The 24,223-nt window shown below is 48.0% G+C and overlaps 1 protein-coding gene across 1 annotated transcript in view; it reads right to left on the bottom strand.

Moving 5' to 3' along the window:
* RHOQ (ras homolog family member Q) overlaps positions 1-12,137 on the bottom strand; it is a 45,437-nt gene extending 33,300 nt beyond the window's left edge. The window contains exons 1-2 of the mRNA XM_012755841.3: positions 11,419-12,137; positions 10,804-10,862 (exon numbers count right to left, since the gene is read on the bottom strand). Coding sequence (XP_012611295.2) covers positions 10,804-10,862; positions 11,419-11,560 — 201 coding nt within the window. The 5' untranslated portion in view covers positions 11,561-12,137. The remainder of the gene's footprint in view (positions 1-10,803; positions 10,863-11,418) is intronic.
* Between the last annotated feature and the right edge of the window lie 12,086 nt (positions 12,138-24,223).

Raw genomic sequence — 24,223 nt, 5'->3', positions numbered from 1 at the left:
CAGCTCTTAGAGGGGGCATACTTTGAGCCAACTCATTTATAATCCCAACTATGATGCCATTTTTTTAAGATGGTTTTTCTAGACAGCAATAAGTTTGGAAAAAAAGAAAAAATGTAATGGAGGAGGAGGGGGAGGAGGATGGAGAAGAGGAGGAGGCTAGCAAAGAAAGCTGAGGTCAGCTGGAGAAGGAGTAATTACTGCCCGAGATGGCTGTTTGAGTGACACAGCCCTTCCTCTCCCTCCAGCCACGCCTCGTGACCTGCCTGGGGAGTGTTCATACAAAAAGGGTGTCACTGCCCATCTGAGGCTTTGGAACTAATCTGGCACAAACCAAGCTGCCATACTTCTCAGGGTCAGGGTGTGTCACACCTGGAGTGGTGCCCTCAGTCATGGTGAAGAGACCCCAGTCCAGGTCTCCTCTCTGTCTGGCTGTGAGGGAGAAGAAATGGCTTGGCACTTAGGCCCCACCAAGGAACACCCAAGGAGCCTACTGGGTGCACAGCCTAGGCTAGACAGCACTCTACCAGAGCCAAGGGTGCCTTATGAAATTCCACTTCCACTTTCTCCCAACAGTGCTTTGGCCCAGCTCCACCAGGCAAGCTGGGTGGGCAGCGCCAGTGGCTGAATGATTCAATTCACTGCAACAACTATGGAGAGTCCCAACCATGTGTGAAGAACTAGGAATGACGGTGTACGGGGGTGTGTTTGGTGGGGTGGGGTGTTAAAAATGAATCAATCATGTTCTCTGTACTCCGGGGAGTACAGGGAGTGTGTGAGGTGGGGGTGCATGAGTGTGGCGGGGCGTGGGGGTGAAGGTGGCTTGCTAAGTAAGAGAAGGTACATAAGGACACAAGGAGTCAGTAGCTCAGTGACTCTGGCATTTTAGTCTGCACCTGAATCACCTGAAGGGCTTTTTAACAGAGTTTTCTTAGTTTCTGATTCACAGGATCTAGGGTAGAGCCTAAGCACTTGGATTTCTGCCAAGTTCTCAGGAGATGCATGTTGGTCCGAAGACCACACTTTGAGAACCGATACCATTATTCAAACCCTTGTTGAGGATCAAGTATATGTAAGAATCCGATCTGAGCACTTTCTCCACCTAAAAAGCAACTTGGAGAAGCCCTTGCTCAATTTAGCTCTTATTAGCACTTCATCTCCTTGGAAGGACAAACCCGGCCTCTTCTGTGTCCCTGGCAAACAGAACCTGGCTCCCCTCCCACCAATCATGGTGGACCAACCCTCCGCTGCACTGTGGGTGCCTCGGGCAAGGCCTGTGCCTGACCTATCTCGTGACCCCTGCCCTGGCACAGGCCTGGCCCAGATCTGGTGTGCAGGCAGTATTTGCTTGCTGGCTGGCTGAATGCTCTCATCAAGTCCTGACTGTGACCACAGGAAGCAGCCCAGGAAGGAGGAAGCCCCCGCAAGTGTGGTGGCAATGGGGATGGCCTGGGAAGCTGAACAAGGCAAAGAGGTTTTTGGGTATGTTCAGGTAATATTCAGATGAAAGAGGGACAAACAGATTTGAAGAGCCAGTTTTCCCCTAAATAAAGAAACTCTTAAGAGGAGAAAAGTCTGGGTTAGCCCCCGTGGGACAGAAAAGACACCTGTCATTCACAGGCTGAAGCTGCCATGCCTGGCAGCATCCCAAACAGCAAGCTGATGTCAAGTCCGAGGCTGGCAGGCAAAATAGAGCAGATAGAGCCCAAAGGGGCAGAGAGGGGACACTGCCTCCCTGGCTTGAGGAAAGTCTGCCTAAGCTTCAACATGGGACATTTCCCCATCCCTCCCTCCTGACAAGAGGCCAGAGCATTAGGCAAATGGCATGAGCTTCTTCCATACATTGATCAGCAACGTGGCCACCAGCACCACCCCAGGCATGCATGGTGATTTATGGACAAAATGACAAAACACCCTCAACTTCAGGGAGGGGGTGCAAAAGCTTTTATTACAGGAGCCATTTAGCAGCAGCCCTTACATGTTCCATCTATAGACACTGCTCCACCAACTCTTTTATCTAGAAAAGCAATATGCTTAGAATGTACTTTTCATGTGAAATATTCAACAATAGAATATATGCAAAGTAAAGGGGGCATTTCACATGGTCAAGCTGACTAGCACGAGTAATTTAACATCAAGAACCAGGACTTGGAGTCAGACAGCCTGCCCAGTAATCTTGGCTTTGCCTTATACCAAGTGTGTGGCCTGGAGCAAGTCATTTAACCTCCCCAACCTACAAAAACTTCCTTTACTCACAGAGCAGCTGCGAGGCCTCAAGCAGGTACCAGATGCAGCATGCTCTGCACTCTGTAAAAATGCCATTTGATGATGAGTGTGTCACTCTTAAGCCCCAAAGTCTACCCTGAGCTGGCAAGTCCGGGAATCTGGAGAGATGGCTGGTTCACTATTCCTCAATTTGAAAAGAAATAGTGACAGCAGTAAAGGCCCCTTCCCCCACTTTCTTTTCTTTCTATTAAAATCAACAAGCAACAGGGCACCAGATTAATATCTCTGTAATTACTAAGTTGTCAGTCACTGGGTGAAAAACTCCATAATTTAGTTAGCAACCCTACTGCACATGTTGACACTGATAGCAGGGATCTGGGGGCCATGAAAAGACACATTTGGGCCACCCCCATGCCTGCCCTTCCCACCCAGCATATGAGCTTTCTGCACCCCTCTGCCTGCATGACCTCATTTAGTCCCATGCTTCCCGAACCTTCGCTTCATAGCACACAGAGAAAATGTGCTGGGTGGGGGGGAGCCACGGATAAGTGACAGAGGTGGGACCGCTCAAGCTAGAAGGGACAACCTGAGCCCTAGGTTGTTCGGGAGCTGAGAAATTCTGATTTGATCTAACAACCCTACAAGAAGGTACTATCATAATCCCCATTTTACAGATAAGGAAAGGAGGTTTTAGGAGGTCAAGCCCCTTGCTGGGAAGTGGCAGAGCTGGGGTTGGACCCTGGCAATCCTACTCTACTGCCTCCCATCTCTTCCTGCAAACCCAGATCTTCCGAAAAGCTCCTCCCTGCCACCTCTTCCTCTTTGAAACCCTGCAGCACTCAATTTCACACGATGAACTTCCCAGTTGGGTAGTGAACCTTTCTGTGGTCTGATCCCCCTGTCTTCTCCCACAAAAGGTCTGAACCCAGAGCAGGCACCGAATCAACACCAGCTGAATGGAGACCGTGTGGAGCCCTCCAGGGCTGGCCTGCGCCTGCTTCTGGCTACCGCTGATTGAGCACCAGCCCATACAGGGCAACTAGATACATAACCTCTAGTCCTTACGGCGATCCTTCAATGTCAAAATATCTCCCCATTTTACACAAAAGAAAGAGGGACTCACAGAGGTGAGCTGGCTGTCTGGTAGTCTTACAGCTACAAAGAGGCAGAGCTAGGGTTCAAAGTTCATCTGGAGAATCTGAAATCCACACTCTTTCCATTGCCAAACTGCCTCCTTCTCAGGCCTGGGAGCAAGCAGTCTCAGGAAAGATGCAAAGGCCTGAGCCGGAGTGACAGTGTTAGGGGACAGGCCCACTGGTGACCGCGAATCCCCCTGGTCTTGTACAGGGACAAAAGTGGTGATCTGACCCATACCAGCATGCCTGTTACTCCTCGGAACCCTGGAGACTTTGACTGTATTAACAAAGCTTTTCTGGGCAAGGGGTTGTGCCTGAAGCTGTTACTTAGCAGCTATCACCTTAGACTTTGGTTAACCTTTTAGCAGAAATGAACTGACAGCCAAATTAGCATCAATTCATTTGCAGACATATTTGTTGCGTGCCTACCATGCAGCAGGCACTGGGCTGGGCACCGGAAATGCGGTAAAGAACGACAGATAACCTTCTTTCGTACAGAGTAAGAACCGGCCCAGGAGGTGCTGGTAGTGGGTGCAAGACACCTCTACCCGGGGAGCTGGGGGACCCCTGAGAGCTTGGACAGCCCAGCCCCCCTGCACGAAACGCAGCTACGGCCAGAAACTAAAAGAGGAACAGCAAACTGCTGAGGGCAAAGAACCTGGCTCTCTGCCCCAAGCACGCCAATTTAGGGCCCCTCAGGGTGAGGGGAAATTCAGCTGAGGGTCAGGAATATTAATTGTTAAAAGCCGAAAGGAAGGGGTGGGCTTCTGTTTTGTCTCTCTGTAACTGCTTCCACTCCCTCCCCCTGCAGTGCCGCTGCTCCGTGTCTGAGGCCTCGTGGTAGTACCCTCTGCTGCCAACACACGTGCCCTCGCTGGAAACTGACACCCCCGTGGAGAGCTGCTGTGTTCGTTTTGTTTTAATACCATTAGATCTCGTCTCTGGAAACCCCAAATTCCACAACAAAACCACAAAAGCCCGATCCTCCAGAAGACCTCTGACCCATGGGGTTTAAAGCAGCGCTTCTCACCCTTTTCATCCCACGGCACCCACAGCAAGCGACCACAGACGCTGGGCACCCTTGAGGCCGGCCACTGCCCCAGGCTCCCAGAGCTCAGAGGACGGCCTCTCCGCACACCTGTGACACTCGTGCCTCATCCACCTGTGGGAAAGCTTTGGTTCAAGGAGTGGAAATGTCACCAAACCTCAGGAGAATCACGATGGAAGTGGAGAAGACACACGCATCAGGGGCCAGGAGAGGTGAGGCACAAGCGGAGACCAGTGAGAGCCACAGGGACTGCCCTCCCCAAGGTCCCTGCCTGCACAACCCACACCCGCACCAGCGTCCGCGTCCGAAGCAGGGAACACAGGGCATTCGGTGACAGCAAAGGCTCTGGAGTCAACAAAGGCCGCGCACCTTTCCAACATGGAGGAGGAAACCAGCATTCCCATGTGGCGAGGCGCAGACTGCAGATATAAATAGCTCCTAAAAAGGTTAGCAAAACGCACAGATGACAAATCTACAGTGGGTTACTAAGGGAAACCAGGATGCTTAGCGCCAGCACCTCACCTGTTGCAGCTCACGTCTGGAAGGAACCCCGTGGCTCCTCCCAGACTCCACTCACTGGGCGCCTCAGGGATAGAGCATGGCGCTGCAAGGACCTGGAGCCTGGTGTTGCCAGTGGGCATTTCCTAAGCCGGCGGTCCCAAACCTTTTTGGCATCAGGAACTGTTTTCATTGAAGACGATTTTTCCGCAGACCGGGGAGGGGGAAGATGGTTTCAGGATGATTCAAGCGCATTACATTTATTGTGCACTTCATTTCTATTATTATTACAGTGTCATATATATGATGAAATAATTATACAACTCACCATAGTTTGGGGACCCCTGTCCTAAGCCTACTGATGTTCCCTGCAAGCTCTCTCCAAAGCAGGAAAACCTTTTTCCTAGTCACATGCCTGGTTCCCACAAGCCTACTCACTCCTAATTTCCTTATCTGGGAAAAGCCCACCTGGAAGGGTGTTGCAAGGATGCCCTGCCTGAAGCTGAGTGGCAATACCCCACCCTTTGCCCTTCCCCTTTCCTGTCTTACTGGGCCCTTGGGTGCTGCCCCATGAAAGGCAGCAGGCGCGCCATGGGAGGGCATGCTGACTGACGCTGCCTCCGGTGGAGATTCCCTTCTGTAGGGGAAGTGCCTCCCCGGCACCCAGACAGCTTGCAGGGCAGCCACAGCTGCTGGGTTATGTCAAGTGTGAAACAAATGTCACTTGTCATTGAAAAGGAAACCCCAGGGGACACCGAAGTAAAGGATATTTGTAGCTGTCATGGATGCATCCCTGAACTTGTATGTTTAAGCTACTGGCATAGCAACAGTACACCCCGAAGCATACACATGGACTTCCACACACTGAGACAGTGGCTAAATCTGGAACTCTAGGGATCCCAAACCCACCCCCAGCACATATCCTCCTGAGTGGATATTCTGGGACCTGGATAAACTGGGCTTCACTCCTGCCCTGCTCAGGGTATCAAGTTCTGCCTTTCTGCCAAGGATTAAGAGATCAGCCCGGAGCCCACAGCTAGAGAGCGGCTTGCCAGGCAGCTCCCCACCAACTTGTCTGGACGCAAGGAGAACTCTTCCCACTTCCCCTTCACTCCACTCTGTGCAGAGGCAGGAGGGAAAATCTCATCTCTCCCGTCCCTCCCCGCACAGCCCACGGGGCTGGCTGCTGTGGAGCCTGCACTGAAGTCCTGAAGGCCGGGCTAGAAAGGAGAAGCTCCACACAGGCCCAGGCAGGAAGCCAACCCTCCCCCACCAACACAACCCTCCCCCACCAACACACTGAGGCCCCCAGTGAGGAGGAAGGCTCCGCTGTCAACTTCTGCTCCAAAATGTTTGGCAGTCAAAATGTCACACTGCTCCTGGACCACCTGCGGGCTTGGCCAAAAGAGGGAGGGTTTCCCTTTGGCAGCTCTGCTGGTGCTGGTGAGTGTGCTGGGGTTGCTGAGGGATGTCCCCAGGCAGAGCACATGATGGGGACTGGTGTCCAACACTGTCTCACTCCCATTCTCTTTCTCTCTCTCTGCTAATAGCAGCAGAGGTCAAGTGGAAAGCAGCCTGCTCTAGAAGGCCAAAGGCCATCTATAACAATCATCCTGTGACTGGTAGATTCCCAAATATATAAATTGGGTAAACGATGCCTGTGGCTTTGAACTTGACTGAGGTCAAAGAGGGGGCCAAGAGTGAGCAAGCAGACTGGAGGTTCCAACCAGGGGGAGGCACCGTTGCTGTTATTCAAACACAGTGAGTACCCACGTGCATGAACGAACATTCTGAACAGAAGGCAACTGCCTTCCAGTGCCATAAGCTTCTTCCTCATCCTGTCTTACCTCTCTGAAACAAGAGCCAACTGAATCCTACATACCCTGTATGTTTCTCAAATTCTGCACAGAAGTCTGAGCTACTTCTCTTACATCAGTGGGGATGTAGGCTCTAGTTAAGAGAGAAAGCCGGCCAGGCACAGTGGCTCATACCTGTAATCCTAGCACTCTGGGAAGCCAAGGCAGGAGGATCTCTTGAGCTCAGGAGTTCGATACCAGCCTGAGCAAGAGCAAGACCCCATCTCTACTAGAAACAGAAAAATGAGCCAGGCATGGTGGTACATGCCAGTAGTCCCAGCTACTTGGGAGGCTGAGGCAGGAGGATCACTTGAGCCCAGGAGTTTGAGGTTACTGTGACCTAGGCCTAAGCCACAGCACTCTAGCCTGGACAACAGAGCAAGACTGTGTCTCTCAAAAAAAAAAAAAAAAAAAAGACAGAAAGCCATCTGACACAACAGGGTATTGATGGCAGAGAGCATTTAGCTTGGGCCCATTGGTCCAATGATGGGGACTAGGGGAATTATAAAGTGCAAGGCTGGCTCCATACCTCTTTTAAAAAGGTCCTAGGATCTAGCATTCTAGTGGAATTTCTATTGACACCAGGCATAATAAACTGTTATCTGCCACCTCCGACTCCTCCCCATAAAACTACCCATAGTGAAGTACCATATTCTTGTCAGATTTATTACAGACCTACTAGGCATGAAGAAGTATCAGCTGCTTTTACATATGTTAAAGAGTTTAAATCAGGCTGCAACCCTGCAATGTAGATTCTAATTATCCACATTCTTAGATCTCAAAGAAGGTAGATAATTTAGCTAGAATCATACAATTAGAGCAGCAAGGTGGAGATCTGAGCACAAGCCTGTTTGGTTCCAAAGCCTGTGGGCTTTCCTCTGCTGCCCATCAGGCTTAAGAATTTCTATACATATGTGCGTATGTATATGAGTGTGTATTTAATTATCATTATTATTATTGTAAGATGAATCTGATATGGATTCTAGAGGCATGGGGTCTTAAAGACCAAGTGCAACACAGGAATCTCCTATATAACATACATGAACAGGCATCTGAGCCAGACACTTCTACCTATGCCAGCAACACGGCATCAACCATGGTACATCTCTACCTTAAATTGATTCTTTGCACTCCCCAGGTGCTTAACATAGCATGAAGTATATGATGGGTACTTGTCACTTGTTCTCATTAGTAATAAACTCTCAAATGCTGAAAGATGAAATATCACTAATTCTGGCTAGGCATGGTGCTCACACCTTTAATCCCAGCACTTTGGGAGCCCAAGGCAGAAGGATCACTTGAGACCAGCCTGGGTAACATATGAGACCCTGTCTCTACCAGAAATAAAAAAAATTATTCAGGCATGGTGATGCATGCCTGTCGTCCCAGTTACTCGGGAGGCTGAGACAGGAGGATCACTTGAGCCCAGGAGTTGGAAGCTGCAGTGACCTATGATGGTGCCACTGCACTCTAGCCTGGGTGACAGAGCAAGACTCTGTCTCTAAAATAGAGAGAGAGTGAGAAAGAGAGAGAGAGAATAAAGAAATATCACTGTGATCCAAAAACGAAAGTCTTAGACACTAGAAGAAACACCAAGGGGGCCTAAAACATATCTTGGCCCACAGAGTTGATGTCCCACCACTGGGAAAAGCAGTAGTATTTGTGCCTTTCTAATATGTTGATCCTGCTTGGTATGCATCTCACAATCCTCCACCAGGAAGAGGAATTATGATGAAACATGTGAGTGGGTTCAACTTCGGGTGATTCTTTGGATCTAAGTCCTCTCCTCTATAGAGTCCTCTGTAGCCATACAGAGAATGGCTATGAAGATTCCAGGTACGTCTACGGGCATACAAACAATCCAATCAACCTGTTGGCAGCTCAGCACTCCCATGGCTTCCTGTGTGTATAACCACCTCTAACTAGAGCAGATTCAGACCCTCATCCTAATCCCAGCAACACCCCCAAGTAGCTGTGTGACCTCAGGCAAATAACCTAGCTTCTCTGAGTCTGTTTCCTCACCTGCAAAAATGGAGTTCCACTTATCTCACAGGGTTGTTTTGTGGAGTAAGCAAGGTAACATTTGCCTGCGGCTGCCCCAGGCCTAATATGTAGAAGGAACTTAGTAAATACTAGTAGGGTCTGAATGTGCTCAGAAAAGCTCTGACGTATATATGCCCTGTTGCATAGGAAGTGTGGTCAAAAATGATCTTGGTGACAAGAAAAGGAGATAAGAGAAGGGGAGGTAGTGAGAGAAGTTAAAATTAGAGGCAATTTTAAAAGCCTCCCTTCTTTCAACCACTAATGTCAATCTCTTGTTTATCAAATGTACTACTTAAAAGTTGGTCTTATTTGATTGAGTTCTGCCTCTTGCTCCCCACATCCTTTGATGAAGGCAGAAGAAATAACAGGTACAGGACAGGTTAACCAAAAGGGACTCAAGAAAGCTGAGAACTGATTGTACTGACCTGGGCCAGTTTGGTGAAAGGGGGTGGCCTCAGGCACCTTGAAGTGCCAGCAGTTCTCTACCCTCAGATGTTCCTCTAACTTAATAGTTTAGAAACCAGAGGCCGCCATCAAGGCATCTCCACCACAAGACATTTTTCAGAATCCAACCCAGACTCTAACCTAGTACCACAATTCAGAAATCCAGCTGTAGACAAGCTCTAAAGAACAACACATGGTGTGTGCCAGGCTCAGTGTTAAGCATTTGGCATACAATATATGCCCAGGAAGATGGTGTTTTGTTTTGTTTTGTTTTGTTTTTGAGACAGGGTCTCGCTCTGTTGCCCAGGCTAGAGTGCAGTGGCATCATCATAGCTCACAGCAACCTCAAACTCCTGGGCTCAAGTGAGCTGCCTGCCTCAGCCTCCCAAGTACCTGGGACTACAGGTATGCACCACCACATCCAACTAATTTTTTTAAATTTTTTGTAGAGACGGGGTCTCTACTCTTGCACAGGCTGGTCTCGAACTCCTGACCTCAAGCAATCCTCCTGCCTTGGCCTCCCAAAGTGCTAGGATTACAGGTGTGATCCACCGCGCCAGACCCATTTCACAGATAAGGAAACTCTACTACCGGACTTTTCTCAAAGACACTCTCTATGAGCCTTTGGGTCCTTCAGAATTGGAGTCTGCATGACGTGTGGAAACTTCTACCTGAGTCCTCAAATCTAATCATAGCTCAGTAGTCTACAAAACTTCACACACAATCATCTTAGTCCCAGAGCAAACGTTGATCTGGGAAGAGGTTGAAGCTGGGACAGTAAGATGAAGAGAAGACCCAATCTTTTAGGAGCACAGCCTGGTCACTTCTGATTTGCAAACACTGGCAAAAGGCTGCATTTTCTTTCTACAGAACAATCTCTCCCAAAGAAAACCCCGACAAAGTCACCTGGCCTTGGGGGGGGGGACCTCTTCCTCCAAGATTCAAATTGAACTTCTAACCCTTCTTGGCCCACACCCACCCCAGGGAGTGGCTGGATGGTTGTTGTTTCTTTTCTTTTTTCCCTGTGGTCCTCTGGTAACACCACAAATTACGTTTTCAGGGACTGGAGTCCCAGAGTGCAATGATGTTGTAATAAACATAACCAGGACCAAATGCCTTCCCATCATATTAGATGATGCCATTTCCCACCAATCAGGCTCCTCGGGCAGGCAGACCACTCACCAATGAGGGACCAGACAGAGGCTGTGAGGGGGAGACCTGGTCATCTGCAACTAAAAATAAGGGCGCTTCGTGATTGGTTGCTGCCACTTTGCAACAGGAGTTGGGACCCACACACCAGGCGCGCCACACAGAACGACCCACACAGGCAAAAACTTTCCCAGCCCAGGGGCTCACATAGGTGGGCTGATCTGGGTTGGTTGGTTTTGTTCGTTTTCCTAATTCACTGACTTGATAAAAGAAATAAAGACCTAATCCAGAGGGAGCCCCCAACAGACACACCCTCCCGCCTAGACACCTCATTTTCCAAGGCCCTTCGCAGCCACACAGAATTGGGGAAAGGGAGGGGGGTGCCAGCCAGAGTCAAGACACTCACCTGTCCCGCCGTGTCATAGAGTCCCAGGAGGTACTGCTTGCCCCCCACGGTGACGCTGACTGCAAGGACAGAAGTGGGGGCGGGGAGAGAAGCTCACAATGACCTGGGCTCTGGGGCAATTTCACTCCCCACCTGGACCCTCCTCTCCCAGCCCAGCTGGAGGCGTGTGGGTGCTCTCCGGGAAATGTCACCCATTTTTCCCTTGCGCCCTGCTCACTGTGAAGTGACATGGGGCCGGGGTGTGATGTGGCCCCAGCTGTCCACCCCAAGTCCCATAGCCACGTCTTGCCGGGCCCTCCAAATGTTTCTCCCAGGGGCTTGGGGCAACAGGGGAGGCGGCAGTGGGAAGGTCACGGAGGTCGGCCCAGGGCGCCGAGGGGGTTGGGGAGTGCGGGGAGCTGGGGAGGAGGGGGGTGTAGGAGGAGGGGGTGGATCCGCGGGCGAAAGGGTGCCAGCGGCAAAGCCGCGGGGGTGGGGCCGGCCGCCTGGCAGAGGGCGCGGCGGGGGAAGGGTGGGGAGCGCGCTCAGGGGAGGCAGCGAGGGGGCTCCGCCAAAGTTGCTCCAAAGTTCCCGGCCCGGGGAGCGGCCCCTTAGTCAGCAGTTCCCATGGCTTACCTGCGTAGTGGTCGAAGACGGTGGGCACGTACTCCTCCGGGAAGGCGTCGTTGGCATAGCTCATGAGTAGGCACGTCTTGCCCACCGCCCCGTCGCCGACCACCACGCACTTGAGCATCAGCGCGCCGGGCCCGTGAGCCATGCTGCGGCCGGCCGGCCTCCGGGCATGGTCCCCCCGGAGCCCCTGCCCCGGCCCTGGGCTCAGCCCCAGCCCGCCTGGGGGGTCCGCCGCCGTCGCCGCCGCTCGGCGCAGCAGGGCCGTCCCCCCGGCCCCATGCAGCGGCTCCCCTCGCCGGAGGGGAGGGGGCGGCGGGCCCGGGGAGCAGCCGCCGCCTCTGTCGCTGCCCCGATCCCCGCCCCGGCCCCGGTCGCCGCGCCCGCCCGGTGCCCCCGCCGCTCAGCGCCCGCGCCCTCACCCCGGCCCGGCCTCCCCAGGAGGATCCGCCGGATCATAAGACTGTCCGGCCCCGGGGGAGACGGCAACTTTGGGGAGGGCAGCGGAGGGGAGGGGCCAGGCGGCTCTCCCCGCCCCGCGCCGGCCGGCCCCCTCCCGGCTGGGCCCCGAGGAGGGCGGGCCCAGGCGCCTCCCCCGAGCGCGGCCGCCCGCCCCGCGCCCCCGCCCCGCGCCCCGCGCCCCGCCAGCCGCCGGCGCGCGGCCCTGCCCGCGAGCCCAAGCGCGACTCCCCGCCAGGGCTGCGCGGAGGGGCGAGAGGGAGGAGCCGAGGAGGAGGGAGGGGGAGGAAGGTGAGGCTGGGGGAGGGGGCCGAGAGGGAATCGCTCGGGAGGAGCCGAGGGCTCCTCGCGAAAGTGCCCGCAGCGCCCGGAAGCGTCCACAGGCCCCGATGCTGGGAGGAGATGAGGAGGCCTCTTGGGGAACCACGACGACTTGAACGATGACGCAACAGTCATGCAAAATTATACATATATATTTAAACTCCACCCGGAAGGCAAGAGCCATCCTTTCGGCCTCTTAAGTGCACAACGGAACTAGAAATCAGGAAGAAAGGCCATGAGGGTTAAATTTTTTTCTTTAATTTAAAAGGCGCGCAGGGTGGTGGGGGAAGGGTGACAGGGGCATCCCTGAGCTGGAAAGCAAGGACCCCAGGCTTATTGTTTGGTCCCCGAGCCACCATTGCATGCCTTTCACAGCAAGAGCTTGAATCATTTACTATGAGACCGGTGACTAAAGGACTACAGCATGTTGAGTCACTGAAGCACCCCCCACCAACCGCCAGAGAAGGGAGACCCCTTCGGCTCTGGACCGGGCAAATGTACCTGTGCTCCCCCTGGAGGCGACATTCTCCAAGGACCCCTTTCGGTCCCCAGTGTCCCTCGAAGGTATTCAGTTGTAATCCCGGAGAACCCTCACTCTCTAAAATTTGGCCTGTGATCGAGGTGGCAACCCCTGCCCCTCTGTCTGGCAAAGCCAGGAAACACCCGTCTGTCCAGGTCCTGTTCACTGGCCGAGAGTGTAGCTCGGAACATTGGCACTGGGGCGAGGGTGCACTCCACGCTGACACTGCACCCCCTCCCCCAGCTTGCTGGCTTGAGATAAATCTCTTCCTTTCATCGATTCTCAGCGTTATCGAAAACCAAAGCTGTGTTGAGACGCAGCGCAGAGGTCACTGGACCATCTCTCTGGGTTGTAGGTAGTGGGCTGAGACCTCGGAGGTGGAGTGGTTATCCCAGAGGCTCACAGCTGCTCACAGCGCTCAAGGACTTGGGGCGCGCTTTGGGAAATGCTCACTGTTACATTCCCCTTCCTCACTCTCCAGGCCTGAACTCAACCTGGCATCTGATTTCCACTCTCCCAGGAAGACTTCAGCAATTATTTCAAGTTCCCCGCAGATTCCCATTGAGCATGTCTCCAGGCCCCGCCCTTTGGCCCTTTGTGTCTGCAATGTGGGCGTTTGCATTGTGGGCGTTTGTATTGAGGGCTGCTTTAGATGTACTGAATCTGGAAGATACTTTGTATGTATTGAATGGCAGGTTAAGGAGGGCAATACAGTGCCTTGAGCTCAAATCTTGGTTCAAAGCTGGTCTCTGCGACTTCCTCAGAGGGGAGGAGAGGAGGGCTTGCCCCATTCTTTGCTGGCAGAACCATTTGTTCAGGCAGTATTTGCCAGGGCCAGTATTCTGAAAGGAGAGTCTATCAGAAGAGGTTAAGCTACAGGAGAGCACTCAGCCGGGAGAGCTGAATTTGATCCCAGCTCTGACACTGATAGCAGTGTTGCCTTGAGCATGTCCCTTACCTTCTCTGGGCCTCAGTTTCCCTACCTATAAATAAATCCAGGCCCCTGGGTTCTGGATGCTCTGGTAGAAGCTCTGGGAATGTCAGACCACGCCAAGTGGGGAACTGATGTCAGATGAATCATTCAGTGGTGACTTCATCGGTGACAGTGACCTCATTCTTTTGGCCCATGGAGATGCCAAAACTGATTGCCAGGAATACTTAGAGCTCTGGGGCCAATCCCATGTGGTGTGTATATGGGGTGTGTGTGGGGGGGGAGGTGATCCAGGATGCCCCCATGTCAGCCCATGAATGCTTTAGCTGGATGCACCAAACAGATCTCAACAGAAACCTCACTTAATCAGGAGCAATGAAGACAATGCCCCAAGTGGTAAGATAGTTCTCAAATTTCAAGGATTTGAGAGACAGGAAGCAACTTTGTTTCTGAGTGTCTCATAGGCTGTCTGCTTGCTCTTCTCCTTTTGTTTTAAAACTGCAAATGTTGAAAGAGATAGGTCTATGTGAAAATAGTGAAATTTCTACTTAGCCTTCTTCTTTTTTTCCTCTACTCCCTCCTCCCCTTCATTGATTCATCCCGTATTTCAATAAGCATTTATGGAGATCTATTAGATGCCAGGCTTTATTCCTAGGCAGGGATGCAGAGCTGGAGAGCCACAGTCACGCAAGGGGGGCGGTGGGAACTGATGAGCAAACAGGTAAGTACTCTGCAATGTGAGCTGCCCTGTGCTAGAGAACAAAGAACAGGCTTCTGGAAATGCAGTGGAGGCATTTAGCGGGAGAGTTCTGGGTGTGTTGAGGAAGCATTTGTAGAAGCCGTGTCATTGGCCTGGGGCTTAGAGGCTAATAGGAGTAAGATAAGAATGCCCAGGAAAAGCCAAGAGCCCTTCATCAGGGCAAAAAGAAACAGTACACAACCTCCAAGGAATGGCAACCTCCCAGGAATGGCAACCTCCCGGGAATGGCGAGCTGTCTAAGGTGGACAGAGTGCAGGGGTGCAGGGGAACTGTTTATATTTCTTTGGGAACCATATAATGCAGCCATTCTATGGCTTCTGACAGTGAAATGAAGAATGCAGGGCCCCACCCTGGTTGGGCAGTCTGTGCACTGTGCAAGGGCCAAGAGCCATGGCCAAGGGCACTGCTGGGGAAGTCTGGCCCACGTGCTACCCACAAAGGCACGGCCCCAGCTCAAGCCTGTGTTCATAGCAAGAAAGGGCATTTTTTGTTTCCTTATCACAGTTGAGCCCTCTGCTTGTCAAACCCTGTGCCCATAGGGGTGCATCTAACCAGAAGGAGGCACATTCTACTTAGCAAAAGATGAAGGCACTTATCTATGTAGGCAACAAGAGGCCCTGGGAGTGAGGAAGCAATGAAGGGAATAAACAAGAACTTGTAGAGCATCTGCTGTTACTATAGCTGTGTGCTGTACCCAGGCACTGTTCCTGGTATTTGATGCTCATTGGTAAAGGTCATCTTATTTCATCCCCAAAGCAACCATGCAAGGTAAGATTTGTAGAGAGTATCTGCTGGTTTGTCCATCCAGAACAGCTCCATTTGCTTCTGCTAAATGCTCTTTCTGATTTAATCTCTGTCATCATGTGGTTTAGATGGAAGCTGTCATCTTATTGCACATCCTGCCCCTATCTTCTGTTGATTAGCCCTAGGTGGGTATGTGATACAAGATGTGACAATCAAAGCCCTTTCCTGAGAATTTGGAATTTGGGATTCACAGCAGGAGTTTCTCCTCTTTTACTGACGACACTGGGCAATGTGAGCCATTTGTGTTTCGGCCATTCACAAAATAGCCAATCCAAAGAAGCGAAGCTAAAGTGCAAAGGGAAGCAAATATGGAAAGCCACACCCACTCTTCCCCATACCCCTGCCAAAAGAGGCCAAGAAGAAACAGACCATCTGTGAGTTCTTAATTCTAGTTATCCCTGAGACCCTCTTGTGCTACTGTCCTTCCATCCATTACTAGAGTTAATAAATCTTCCTCTCTTTTTGCCTAGTGAGCAGGGGTTAGTAATCTGTCACTGGTAACCAAAGGAATCCTGACTATCAGTCTTACCACTATCGTTTAGATAGGTGATGTGCAGAGAGATTAAGACACTTGCCCAAAGTCACACAGCTGGTAAGTGGCAGAGCTAGGTTTCAAAATGTTCTGTCTTCAAAGCTCATGCTATTTGCCGTGTTCCACGTTGATGAGGTATCAAAAGTTTTTGAGTAGAAAATGACAAGTTCAGATCTGTCATTTGAGAAGGTCACTCTGGTACTGCTGTAGAAAATGGATTTGGAGAGGACAAGGTGAAGGCAGAGAGAGTGAGGAAGAGACAGAACAAGAAAGTCTGAACTGAACATGGCAGTGGGTTTCAGAAACATTTAGATGACAGAATCCACAGACTTGTGTGAGGGAGAACAAGGATTCTAGATAACTCTGAGGCTTCTGCATTGTTGTGACTCCATCTACCTTCTCCTTCTTTCTTTTCCTTTTTAATCTCCTCTGTTGCTCTTCTCTCACTTCTTCTTGGGTATCTTCTGCACTTGTTAAACCTTTCCCATCTCCTGTTGATTCCTAACCATGCAACCAACTGCCTAAATCAAGCTGAGAAGTAGAACTCCAGAAGGACAGTAAGGTTCTAAAAGACATTCATTTTTGTCATTTCATGTGTCCCCTACATCCACTTAAGAAATGGAAGAATGGACTCCCATAGATCATTTGGTGTGGTGGAAACAATGCTTTAGGTTGCAAGTGACAGAAAAGCCAACACAAACCAGCTTCAACAACAAAGGAAGTGTGTGGACTTCTATAATGGAGAAAAATCCAGAAGTAGCTCAAGCTTCAGGTCATGAATTGATCAGAAGCCTCGTTCTTTTTTATTCAGCAATTTTCTTGGTTTTTCTCTTCTCTATGGGTCAACTTTCTACTTATGTTGCCTTCTCTCTTGGAAGCAAAAGGCTGCACCAGGTCCAGGCATCACCATCCATATACCACACTGCCCTGAAGGAGAGAGAGCTTCTCTTGACCCACTTATTGAGCAAAGCCTTGGACTTCCTCTGATGAGATTGTTTAGTTCATCCCTGAACTAATCATGGTGGCCAGCAAAACATCAGGTGGCAGTTGTCTTAGGCCTGTGACAGCGGTTAGATCTATCCTAATTGGGCTTGTCAGGCCCACCCCACAGGGGCTGGAGTGTTGCCTCCACCCAGATTCTATGGTTTCACACAGGGGTGGCAGGTACAGAGGAATGCATACTGGAAAGGCAACCAGCAATATCCATGACAACTGGGCTGTGGCTTACCACTCAAAGTTCCTAGGCATTCTCTAGGATACTTTGGAAGTAGAGAATTTTAGGAGAGAAGCAATGTGAAGAAGAGGGAGGTGAGAAGGATTCAGGTCAAATCCATGAGTTGTTCCGCATCTTAGGCAGTTGGTTTGTCAGTACAAGAGTCCATGCTCACTCTGAATCCCTGAGTCTTGGCCTGCTGTCTTCTCCCTTTCTGAACCACCTTTTTGGAGAGTATTGGTAAGGAGGTAAAATGGATATAATTCCTTTATCCTGCTGCTGCCTTACTCATCTGTCATGCTTCTTTCTGCCACATATGCCCAGAACCTTGAGACTGCAGCCTCTTCACCCACAGGGCTCTTCTGCCCTCCAGACTCCACCTGGCCTTCCATACGGCATAATGCTCTATGCCATACTTATCCCTCTTTTCCTACCTGTCACTAAAATCTCCCATCTGTACCCTTTTCTCTTAGGGCTCAGGTGTAACGTACATTTCACAATAATTTGAGCTGAGGGATTAATGGCTTAAATATTGCAGCAATTTCTTAAAGGTCACTAGTCCCTAATGGTCAGGATGATAAATAAATCCAATAAGATTGGCTCACTTGGTTTTCATTTCCAGTTAGAATGTATCTAGATCCCTTTTTCCAGTTCATTACATAACACAAACTCAGAAGTATACCCCAGCCTCTGAGACTTTTGGCTTGAGCACCCTTAATAAAGTTTTGCCATTTTCATTTCTAACTGTTTTCTGCTGCAACCTGAGGTCAGGAGACCAGTCATTGTGACTGATGGCATTGCCACACATTGCTGAACTATAGGAAAGGACACTTCCTTAGAGTTGCTGGTATGGAAGGCTCATGATCTGGGAGTTGTCCCCTCCTATGAGATCCAAAGGTTGCTGCATTACAGATCCCTCTTCCAGTAAGGAAATTAGTGATTTATTCTATCCTCCTAGTACCAACAGTGCCAGAAAACCAAGACTCACTTACAGTTGTTCCTCTAGAGTGAATATTTTGGTCACTAAACATCAGAACCACACTAAGTTTGGAGAATCTGCTACTTCATGAATCTCAATGGGAAGAAAACAGTATCTCTTATAGAAGCTGGAAATTACAGGCTGGTGCTTTCTTTGTCAGACTTAAGAGCTAGTGAAACTGAAGTTAAATATAGGGCACACTCTCTCTGGGGGTTGCAGCTTTAGTGGTGGGTACACAGTTTAGTTCCTGACACAGGAAGTGACACATCAGGGCAGGCAATGGTGGTGGTGTGGTATAATTGAGTTTCCAGTTCAGAAGTGACAACTGTACACATGGGTTGTCTAGAGTTTGGTGGCAGCAATGATACCAGAAGTGGGTTTTCTCATTGGAATAGTTCCTATGCCATGTGTTGGGCACTGTTCCTGGCTTCAGCAATGTCTCTAGCTCCCCCCTGCCAATCCTGTGAGCCACCTATGATCCTTTTAAGATTTATTTTTTGTTTAATCAGCCATAGACAGCTTCTGTTGCTTGCAACCCAGCCCTCTGAGAAGGTATTAGAGAAGGAGATCACTATATTAAATACGCTTTGTGTAGGGAGAGTAGAAATTTCTGCTTCTACCATACCCAAGATTTACTTTTCTAGTATGTAAGCAACTTGAAAATTGCACAAAATATATGAGATCACTCTTTCTCAGCAATTGGACAGCACAAAGCACAGGACTGTGATTCTTGAAAGACAGGAACAAATGGGGCAAACCTTGCTATCACTCTAACTTTCTTCTGGAAGTGCTTTCTGAATTGTAACACAGTGAACCCAAGGGTGAACCCAAGCAGAGCAGAGTGGGCTTGCTGAGTTGAGAAGATAACTGGGGAGACTTCTCAAGGCAGAGTATCAGAGAAGGATTATAGCAGGAAAAAAGTTTCTGGGATCCTTTTGAGTCTGTCACTGAATACTAGGTTGCATATGTGTAGGGTGAAACTTCACAGTGTTAGGCAAAGAACTACTAGGGAGCTGGGAGCTGATTGGTTCCCAGAGTTCACATAAGGTTGGGAGATGTTTGAATTTCAAGCTGCCTATGTGAAAAGACCTTGTTGAATGTCTAGAGAATTCAGGAGAAACCCCATAAGGGCTAAATTAGCTCCATAGTAGAGGTTACTCTAGATATCCCCCCAACAAGGCTTAGAAACAAGCCTCAAAAAGAACAATTCATCCACTATTACCATAACTGCCAGCCAAAACAAATGTCATCATTTTTTAAAGAACAACAAAAAAATACAATTAACAACATAAAATTCAGCATGTTAAAAATTACTAGACATTCAAATAAGTAGGAAAATGTAACCCCAAATCAGGAGAAATATCAGTCAATAAGAAACAAACCCAAACATAACAGAGATAATGAAGTTAGCAGACAAAGACTGAAAAAGGATATAAAATATACACAAATATTTAATGGAAAACATGAATCTAGTGAGGAGGGAAAGGAAAGATATTAGAAGGAACCAAATGGAACTTCTAGAGCTAAAAAATGCAGCACCCGAAGTGAATAACTCACTGGATAGGCTTAAGAGTAGAGACTGGACATTGTAGAAGAGAATATCTGTGACATTCAAGACATAGCAATAGAAACTATCCAAACTGAAACACAGAGAGAAAGAGAGAAAAGAAAGGAAGGGAGGGAGGGAGGGAGGTAGGGAGGGAGGGGAAACAGAAATATAGAGCCTCAATCACTTGTAAGACAACATCGAATGATTTAATATACATACATAATTGGAGTCTCAGAAAAGAACTGAGGGTAAATGGCAGCACAATTCACTATTGCAAGGATGTGTGAACAACCCAAGTGTCCGTGGATTATTAAAATTTGGTATATGTATACAATTGAATATTACTCAATTATAAGAAATGACAGTGATCTAGCACCTCTTATATTTTCCTGGATAGAGCTTGAGCCCATTATCCGAAGTGAGGTATCACAAGATCGGAAGACTAGGCTCCACATGTACTCGCCATCAAATTGGCACTGACTGATCAACACTATGGTGCTCACACAGTAGTAATATTCTCCAGGGATTAGGGGGTTGGGGGGGTGAGCTCACAACTGATGGAGACAGTGAGCATCGTGGAGGGGAAGGGCATGCCTCTAATCATCACTTGGGTGAGCAAAGACATAAAATGTAACCAAATATTTGTACCCTTATAATATCTTTAAATAAAAATAAAATAAAATAATTAATTAAAAAAAAGAACTGAGGATAATGATTTGAAGACATTATGGCCAAAAATGTTCCAAATTTAATGAAAACTATAGACATATAGATCCAAGAAACTCAACAAACTCAAAGCAGGATAAACACAAAATAAACCATATCAAACTGGGCACTTTGTAATGAAATCACTCAAACCCAGTAATGCATAGAAAAAAATTAAAAGTAGGAAGGGGAACAAAGATAGAAATAATTACAGACTTCTCATCAGAAACAATGCAAACCAGAACTTAATGGAACAGCATATTGAAAGTGATGAAAGGAATTAAAAAAAAGGAAAGCATTGTCAACCTAAAATTCTACATTCAGCAAAAAATATCCTTCACAATTGAAGGTAAAATAAGTGTTTTTTTAGACAACAAAAGGCTTAAAGAATTTTTTTAAACCAGAAGATCTGCACTACCAGAAATATTAAAGGAAGTTCTTGAGGCAGAAAGAACATGCTGCCAGATGGAAACTTGGATCTATAGAAGTGAAGAGCACCAGAAATGGTAATTATATGGGTACATATGAGACATTTCTTTCTCATTTAAATAATTTCTTTAAAAGATAATGGACCATCTATAGCAAACATAATAGCAATATGTTACATGATTTATAACATGTAGAAAGAAAATCTATAAGAAAAATAACACCAAGGAAAATCAGAAATATATAAAATCATGATATATCTTCTAAAATCTTTACATTATGCATTAAGTGGCATAGTATTATTTAATGTCTTCGTCCATTCCAGCTGTTAGAGCAAAATACCTTAGACTGGGTAATTTATAAATAACAGAAATGTATTTGTCATAGTTCTAGAAGCTGGGAGGTCCAAGATCAAGATGTTGGCAGATTCGGTGTCTGGTAAGGGCTCACTTTCTGCTTTTGAGATGATGCCTCGTTGCTGCATCCTCCGGAGGGGAGGAAACAAGTGTTATGTCCGCACATGGTGTAAGGGGCAGAAAAAGGGATGAACACACTCTGTTAAGCCCTTTTATAAGGGCACTAATCCCATCCATGAGGACTCTGTCCTCCCAAATCAACTCCCAAATTTCCTACCTCTTAATACTATCTCCTTGGTGTTTAAGTTCCAACATGAATTTTGAAGGGACACATGCACTCAAACTATAGCAAAGGTAGACTAGGAATAATTAAAGATGCATATTGTAAAACCTGGAGCATTCACTATGAAAATACAAATATATAAAACAAAGATATAGCTAATAAGCCAATAGTAAAGACAAAATGAAATAATAATAATAATAAAGGCAGGAGGGAACCAAGACCATCCAATAAATCTTGCTGAGACAGCTAGATAACCACATGCAAAAGAAGGAATTTGGATTCTTGCTGCACAACGTACACAAAAATTAACACAAAATGAAAGAACAACCTAAATACATGAGCTAAAACCATAAACTCTGAGGAGAAAACATAAGGATAAATCTTTATGATTTTGGATTTTGCAATAGTTTCTTAGATATGACATCAAACACACAAGCAACAAAAGAAAAAACAAAACTGGACTTCATCAAAATTAAAACAAATGTCTGCATCAAAAGAGTATTACCAATAAAGTGAAAAGGTAACATACAGAATAGAAGAAAATGCTTACAAATCATATATCTGGTCTAGCATCCAGAATATGTTAAAAATAAAGCTCTTACTACTCAACAATAAAATAATATGTATGTATGTATAAATGTAAATAATCCAGTTTTTAAAATGGGCAAAGGAGTTGAATAGACATTTCTCCCAATAAGATATACAAATAACCAATAAGCACATGGAAGGCTGTTCAACATCATTAGTCATTAGGTAAATGAAAGTGAAAACCATAATAAGGTATCACTTTACACCCACTAGAATGGCTACAATTAGGGGTAAGGGAAGGAAAATAATGAGTGTTGGTGAAGATATTGAGAAACTGGAACTTTGTACATTTCTGGTGGGAATATGAGATGGTTCAGCCTTTGTGGACAACAGTTGGAGGAAAAGTTAACAATTCTACTGCTAGGTATGTAGCCAAAAGAATTGAAAACAGGCACTCAAACAAATACATGTGCATGCATGTTCATAGAAACACTATTCACAGCAGCCAAAAGGTGGAGACAGCTCAAATGTTCGTCACTGGATGTGTGGATAAAGATTCCACACAATGGAATATTATTCAGCCATAAAAGTAATGAAGTACTGATACATGTTAGGATGTGGATGAACCTCCAAAACAGTATGCTAAATGAAAGCAGCCAGACATAAAAGATCACATATTGTATGTTTCCATTTATACAAAATATTCAGAACAAGTAAATCCATAGAGATAGAATACAGATTGGCGGTTGCCATGGGCCAGGGGTGGCAGAGCAAGAGGGGAAAACGGGGAGCAATTGCTTAACGGGGTTTCCTTTTTGGGGTGATAAAATGTTTTGAAACTAGATAGTGGTTATACAACATTTAATGTACTAAATGCCACTGAGTTGTTCACTTTAAAATGGTTAATTTTGTGTTATTGTAAAATTCACCTCAATTTCAGAAATGCACCCCACCAACCAAAAAAAAAGTGAGGAAAAAAAGGAATAAAGAACAACTGGGACACATAGAAAACAAATAGCAAGATGATAGGCCTAAACCCAACCATATTGGTAATTATATCATCTGTAGCAACACCTAGGGAGGGGGCTGGGACAGTGACCCTACTCTCCAGGGAAAGGGGGGAAATGAGAACCTTCGTGTTTGAGGACTTAAAGGACAAGCTGTCCTTTGACCTCTGAATGAGGGCTGGGGAAGGGAGGAAGATGTTGGTTCTGGGTCCTAAGTGGTGGTAGCCTGACCTACCCTGAGATAGTGGCAGAGTCTGAGGACATGACCGCCCCTCCCGCCACCACCATCTCATCCCTGTGCACAGGCCAGAACCTCCTCTAGGCTTCTGTTCTCCCTCTCCTGGAGCCACCCTGGTGTTTCACAGGCTCTAGGGAGCCAGGGGATCGTGGACCGGGAAGGGGAGAGGGTTCTGAACGCAGGTGGTCAGAGACTCCCTGCGTGCTGGAGATGTGTGTGGCAGAGCAGCTGTGGCCTGAACTGAGAGTTCCCCAGACCTTCAGTTAAAGGTGGGAATTTTAACCTTCAATCCCTTTGCAACAAAGTAACCGAACAGGTTATGAAAATACTGAAATAATTTTATGCTGGTTGCTAAACACTCTCTCCTTTGAGCTCCTGGGGTGCCCCAATCACCCCAGGCCTTTCCCTGGATCCCTCTGACCCCCTGGTTCAGTATCTAAAGGGTTACTGTCTGGCTGAGCAGAGGGTGGTCAGGACCCTGTTCTGACTGAGACAGGACCACTCTGGTTGGCCAGGCGTTAATTACACTGTCATCCCTGATTAGAGTGTGAGTTAGGCTGTGGGAGCCTTCCTGGACCTCCAGGTCACCTCTCTGAGTAGAATAGACTTAACCAGAGGGCCCCAGGCAAATTCATTTAAGTAACTTACAGTTAACAGGTTCCTCTTGAGCTCTGTCTTCCAGCAATGTGGGCTGGACAGGAGAAGCTTGTTAGGTTTAGAGCAGAAACCCGAAAGTATCATAAAGCCTGTGAAACAAACGCTGCAGGAGTCTGGAGAGTCCAAGGTTATAAATCTAACTCTGACCACAGGCAGCTGCAGCCACATCGCCATTCCTATTCCCCCTGATAAGGAGGAAGCTACCCCCTTCCCTATCTCTATAGGTGTTACTACCCAGCCCCCCAAAACCCTCTATGAAACCCAAGGCTTTCCCCTCCCTCAGGGTGGATGCTCTTTGGCCTCCAACCATCTCCACCCAGATTTCAAAATTAAACAGCATTGTGCTACACATGAGGCTTCGTTGTCTCCCTCTCGGCTCTGGACCTAACAAAAGTGTCCCTCTGTGGCAGGACACTGTGTCACCTTTGCATTCATTGTCTTCACCATTCCTCTTTCCTGTCTAAGACTGTTGACGATCTATAGGGGAGACAGTTTCCTTTCCCTTTAGGGGAGACAGACTGCCTGTCTATTCGCCTATGGGTC

Source organism: Microcebus murinus, chromosome 3 (genome assembly GCF_040939455.1).
Source record: "Microcebus murinus isolate Inina chromosome 3, M.murinus_Inina_mat1.0, whole genome shotgun sequence".
Classification (NCBI taxonomy): Eukaryota; Metazoa; Chordata; class Mammalia; order Primates; family Cheirogaleidae; genus Microcebus; species Microcebus murinus.
The sequence above is the reverse complement of the archived record's forward strand: the minus strand, read 5'-3'. Positions and strand labels throughout refer to the sequence as shown.